Source organism: Fringilla coelebs (genome assembly GCF_963513975.1).
Source record: "Fringilla coelebs genome assembly, contig: SCAFFOLD_492, whole genome shotgun sequence".
Classification (NCBI taxonomy): Eukaryota; Metazoa; Chordata; class Aves; order Passeriformes; family Fringillidae; genus Fringilla; species Fringilla coelebs.
Genome location: NW_028167347.1, coordinates 1 through 6,098, shown reverse-complemented (window position 1 = coordinate 6,098; position 6,098 = coordinate 1). Strand labels below are relative to the sequence as shown.

General features: G+C 58.0%; 1 protein-coding gene across 1 annotated transcript; it reads right to left on the bottom strand.

Moving 5' to 3' along the window:
* Positions 1 to 882: 882 nt before the first annotated feature.
* On the bottom strand, positions 883 to 5,199 carry WDR74 (WD repeat domain 74; the record flags this gene model as incomplete). The annotated part of the gene is given in 7 exon segments (XM_084227496.1): positions 883 to 1,073; positions 1,168 to 1,224; positions 2,403 to 2,510; positions 2,512 to 2,543; positions 2,981 to 3,036; positions 4,005 to 4,105; positions 5,098 to 5,199. Coding segments are annotated over 7 exon segments (582 nt in total), but the record flags the coding sequence as incomplete, so codon positions are not given.
* Positions 5,200 to 6,098: the final 899 nt, after the last annotated feature.

Here is a 6,098-nt window from a genome sequence, read left to right as displayed (position 1 = left end):
TACTACTATTGAAAAATTGATTGAATCGTGATGATATCGCGATATAAACCCCATGGTCCCAGCATTGCAGTGCCTCTGGGAACGGTGCACCCCGCACGGGGACCTTTGTCTGGTGAAAAACAGATTGAATCGTGACTCTATCGCGATAGCAGCCGCGCTGTCCCGCTATTATAGCGGCTCTGGGAATGGTGCACCCCATAAGGGGATAATTGAATGGTGAAAACCAGCTTGAATCGTGATTATATCGCGATAGCAGCCGCCTTGTCCTGGTACTGCAGTGCTTTAAAAAAAGCTGAGATTCCTCCAAAATCACCAAATCTCGCGGCTCTGTCGCGATATTTGCGATTTTCCGCGTCGCTGTCGCGCCCGGATCGTTCCTGGCGGCGCCTCCGGGGAATAATCGCGATTATCGCGATATAATTATTATTATTATTGCGATTATATCGCGATATCAGCCACGCTGCCGTCGCTCAGCGTCCTCTCCCTGCTCCGTACGTCGCCCCAATTTAATTAGCCACCCCAGTTTAATTAATCACCCCAATTTAATTAATCAAAACCAGGTTAAATTAATCGATCGTCAATAATTATCGTCGCTCTATCGCGATTCGATGACGTCATCGTCATGGTCGCCTCAAAATTCAGGCAGAGCCCCCTCCCCAAATTTGCCACCCTGCCTGCTTGGGGGCAACCCTGCTAATTAATTAAGCGCTAATTAACAAAATTCATTAGCCCCCTGGGGGCGTGGCTAAACCCCTTGAGGGGCGTGGCTGAAGATTTAAAGGGGCCGCGCCCCCCAAATCCCTTTGTGCTCTACCCAGCCCCAAATTCCCACAAAATTCCCAATTTTTCTCCAAAAAACCCCAAAATTCCGTTTATTTCCCTCATTTTGGGTGTTATGTACAGCGGGGGGAGGGGCCTGGGGGGGTTTTGGGGGATCCTGGGACCCCTCAAAGCCCCGAAATTTTCCTTTTTTTGCCTTTTTTGGGGGTGGGGATGGACTCCAGGGCGTCCCACAGCTCGTCCCCCTCCTCGTCCTTCACCCCTTTTTGGGGAGGGGGATCCTCCTCCCGGGCCTGGGGGAGGGGAGGGAATGAGGGGGGGGGTCACAGGGGTGGGGGGGCACCCCTAAACCCCCCCCCAAAAATTGATTTGGGGTGGGGGTCTCACCTCCCAGTCCAGGTGTGTGTTCAGCAGGAGGCAGGTGAGGCGCGACTTCAGGTACACCTGGGGGGGAGGGGAGGTTTTGGGGGATCCTGAGGGGATTTTGGGGGGGCTTGGGGAATTTTGGGGTTAATTTCAGGAATTTGGGGGGGACCTGGGGGGATTTTGAGGGGGGGGGTCTCAGGGTTTGGGTGTGGTTTTGGGGTGTCCCAGGTATTTTTGGGGTGGTTTTGGGGTGCCCCGGGCGTGGTTTTGGGGTGTCCCAAGTGTTTCAGGGTGCCCCAGGTGTTTTTGGGGTGGTTTTCAGGTATTTTTGGGGCGTTTTTGGGGTGTCCCAAGTGTTTCAGGATGCCCTGCGTGTGGTTTTGGGGTGTCCCAGGTGATTTTGGGGTGCTTTTGGGGTGCCCCAGGTGTGGTTTTGGGGTGCCCCGAGTATTTTTGGGCTGTCCCAGGTATTTTTGGGGTGTCCCGAGTGTTTCAGGATGCCCTGGGTGTTTTTGGGGTCGTTCTGAGGTATTTTTGGGGTGATTTTGGGGTGCCCTGCGTGTTTTTGGGGTGTCCCAGGTGAGTTTTTGGGGTGATTTCAGGGTGTCCCAAGTGTTTTGGGGTGTCCCAGGGGTTTTTGGGGTGGTTCTCAGGTATTTTGGGGGTGTTTTTGGGGTGTCCCAGGTGTTTCAGGATGCCCTGGGTGTTTTTGGGATGGTTCTGAGGTATTTTTGGGGGTGTTTTTGGGGTGCCCCAGGTGTTTTTAGGGTGTCCCAGGTGTTTTGAGGTGTTTTTGGGGTGATTTTGGGGTGCCCCGGGTGTTTTTGGGGTGTCCCAGGTGTGTTTTTGGGGTGATTTCAGAGTGCCCCGAGTGTTTTTGGGGTGGTTCTGTGGTATTTTTCGGGTGTTTTGGGGGTGTTTTGGGGTGTTTTTGGGGTGATTTCAGGGTGCCCCGGGTGTTTTGGGGTGGTTTTGGGGTGTTTTTGGGCTGTTTTTGGGGTGCTCACAGGCAGTTTTTGGGGTGCCCCGGGTGTTTTTGGGGTGTTTTGAGGTGTTTTTGGGGTGCCCCGGGTGTTTTTGGGGTGCCCCAGGTGTGTTTTGGGGTGTTTTTGGGGTGTTTTGGGGTATTTTTGGTGTGTTTTGGGGTGTTTTTGGGGTGTCCCGGGTGTTATTGGGGTGCCCCGGGTGTTTTTGGGGTGTCCCAGGTGTTTTTGGGGTATTTTTGGGGTGCCCCAGGTGTGTTTTGGGGTGCCCACCTTGTGGCACAGCCGCCCGTCCAGCCGGTGCAGGCGCAGGAATCGATCGAGGCCCACGGAGGCCACCAGGGGCAGCCGGGGGTGGCACTGCAGCCCCCGGACCCCCCCCCGCGAAGCCCTTCAGGGCCCGCAGCACTCGCCCTGGGGGCAGGGGGGGTCAGGGGGGGTGAGACCACCAGGACCCCCACCCCAAATAACCCTGGGACCCCCCAAAATCCCCCCAGGATCCCCCCAAAATCCACCTGGGATCCCCAAAACCCCCCCAGGATCCCCCCCGCGAAGCCCTTCAGGGCCCGCAGCACCTGCCCTGGGGGCACAGGGGGGGTCAGAGCACCGAGACCCCCACTCAAATATCCCCAGGACCCCCCAAAATCCCCCCAGGATCCCCCCAGGATCCCCCTCAACCCCCCCCCTGTGAACCCCTTCAGCACCCCCAGCACCCGCCCTGGGGGTCAGGGGGGCACAGACCATGGGGACCCCCCCTCAAATATCCCCGGGACCCCCCCCTCAAATAACCCTGGGACCCCCCCCAAACCCCCCCAGGACCCCCCAAAATCCCCCCAGGATCCCCCCCTCACCTTTGCGCAGGTCGATCACGGCCACGTCCCCCCGGGCGCTGCCCACGACCACCGAGCTGGGGAGGGGGAAAATGGGGCTGGGGGGGGCAGTGGGACCCTCCCCAACCCCGGGTACCCCAAAATCCCCCCAGGACCACCCCCCAAAATCACCCCTAAATCCACTCAGAAGCCCCAAAACCTCCCCCAGAACCCCCCAAATCCCTTTGGGATCCCCTAAAACCCCCCAGGACCCCCCAAATTCCCTCAGGACCCCTTAAAATTCCCCCAAAACTCCCCAGAATCCTCCTCAGGCTCCCCCAAAATCACCCCAGGACCCCCCAAAACCCCTCCAGGATCCTCCAGGAACGCCCAGCCCGCCCAAGACCCCCCCAAAATCCCTCCAGGACCTCCCAGGAACCCCCAGCCCCTCCCAAGACCCCCCAAAATCCCTCCAGGACCCCCCCAAAACCCCTCCAGGAACCCCCAGGAACCCCCAGCCCCCCCAAGACCCCCCCAAAACCTCTCCAGGACCCCCGAAAATCCCTCCAGGACCCCCCAGGAACCCCCAGCCCCCCCCAAGACCCCCCCAAAACTCCCCCAGGACCCCCCAAAATCCCCCCAGGACCCCCCAAACCCCCCCAGGACACCCCCAGCCCCCCCCAGGACCCCCCAAAACTCCTCCAGGACCCCCCAGCCCCCCCCAAGACCCCCCAAAATCCTCCCAGGACCCCCCAAAACCCCCCCAAGACCCCCCCAAAATCCCCCCAGGACCCCCCAAACCCCCCCAGGACACCCCCAGCCCTCCCCAAGACCCCCCAAAATCCCTCCAGGACCCCCCAAAATCCCTCCAGGACCCCCCCAAACCCCCCCAGGACCCCCGAAAACCCCCCAGGACCCCCCAAGACCCCCCAAAAATCCCTCCAGGACCCCCCAAAATCCCTCCAGGACCCCCCAAGACCCCCCAAACCCCCTCAGGACCCCTCAAAACCCCTCTAGGACCCCCCAGGATCCCCCCAAAATCCCCCCAAACCCCCCCAGCACTGACGTGTCCCCCGCGGGCAGCGCCAGCGCCGTCAGCGGCGCCTCCCCAAAGGCGGCGTCGAGCACCGGGCGGCGCCGGGGCGAGGAGGGGTCGTAGAGACGCACCTGGCACAGGTGGGCACGGGTGGGCATGGGTGGGGATAAGGGGGGGGCACAGCAGGTGAGACCAGGTGCCCTCACCTGGCCAGGCCCCGTGCAGGTGCCCCCCAGGTGTGCCCAGGTAAGCCCAGGTGCCCCCCCAGGTGTGCCCAGGTAAGCCCAGGTGCCCCCCCAGGTGTGTGCAGGTGCCCCCCAAGGTGTGCCCAGGTGTGCCCAGGTGCTCCCAAGGTGTGCCCAAGTGCCCCCCAGGTGTGCCCAGGTAAGCCCAGGTGCCCCCCCAGGTGTGCCCAGGTGTGCCCAGGTGCTCCCAAGGTGTGCCCAGGTGCTCCCAAGGTGTGCCCAGGTGCCCCCCAGGTGTGCCCAGGTGCCCCCAGGTGTGCCCAGATGTGCCCAGGTGCCCCCCAGGTGTGCCCAGGTGCTCCCAAGGTGTGCCCAGGTAAGCCCAGGTGCCCCCCAAGGTGTGCCCAGGTAAGCCCAGGTGCTCCCAAGGTGTGCCCAGGTGCCCCCCCAGGTGTGCCCAGGTGTGCCCAAGGTGTGCCCAGGTAAGCCCAGGTGCCCCCCCAGGTGTGCCCAGGTACGGCCAGGTGCCTCCCAAGGTGTGCCCAAGTGCCCCCCCAGGTGTGCCCAGGTAAGCCCAGGTGCCCCCCCAGGGTGTGCCCAGGTGTGCCCAGGTGCCTGCCCCCCCAGGTGTGCTCAGGTAAGCCCAGGTGCCCTCACCTGGCCAGGCTCTGTGCAGCTGCCCACAGGTGCCCCCAGTGCCCTCACCTGGCTGTGCCCCATGCAGGTGATCCCAGATACCCCCAGGCGCTCCCTCAGGTGTGCCCAGGCACCCTCACCTGGCTGTGCCCCCCCAGATGCCCTCCCAGGTGTGCCCAGGTGCCCTCACCTGTTCCTCCTCCGTGCAGATGACCCCAGGTGCCCCCTGTGCCCTCACCTCTCCATGCCCTGTGGTGACCCCAGGTGTGCCCAGGTGCCCCCAGGTGCCCAGGTGCCCTCACCTGGCCGTGCCCGGTGCAGGTGACGATCCTCTGGGAGCCGGGCAGGAACTGCAGGTCACGGTCCCAGACGGGCACGCGCAGATCCAGCCAATCGTTCCTCACCTGCACAGCGGGACAGGTGGGGACAGGTGGGGACAGGTGGGGACAATTTGGGACAATTTGGGACAATTTGGGACAATTTGGGACAATTCGGGACATTTGGAATATTTTGGGGTATTTCTGGGTATTTTTTGGGATGTTTCTGGGTATTTTGAGGTATTTTGGGGAGTATTTTTGGGGTATTTGGGGGTATTTTTAAAGGAATTTTTGGGTATTTTGAGAGTATTTTTTTAGGTATTTTTGGGATATTTTTGGGTAATTTTAGGGGTTTTTTTAGGAATTTTTGGGATATTTCGGGGTATTTTTAAAGGAAATTTTGTGTATTTTGGGGGTATTTTTTAGGTATTTTGGAGATATTTTTGGGATATTTTGGGGTATATTTGGGTAATTTTAGGGGTTTTTTTTAGGAATTTTTGGGATATTTCGGGGTATTTCGGGGTATTTTTAAAGGAATTTTTGGGTATTTTGGGGGTATTTTTGAAGTATTTTTGGGATTTTTTTTAGGTATTTTTGGGATGTTTTCAGGATATTTTAAAGGTATTTGTGGGTAATTTTAGGGTGTTTTTAAAGGAATTTTTAGGATATTGTGGGGGTATTTTGGGGGTATTTTTTTAGGTATTTTTGGGATATTTTTTAAGGTATTTTTGGGATATTTTTTAAGGTATTTTTGGGATATTTTTGGGATATTTTGGGGGTATTTGTGGGTAATTTTAGAGGGTTTTTTTTAGGAATTTTTGGGGTATTTCGGGCTATTTATGGTGCTTTTTTAGTGTTGCAGTTGGGATTGGGTATTTTTTTGGGGGGGGGTTTGGGGTATTTTTTGGAGCAGTTTCTGGGGTTTTCTGGATACTTTTGGGATATTTTTGGGATATTCTGGGAATATTTTGGGGATATTTCTGGGG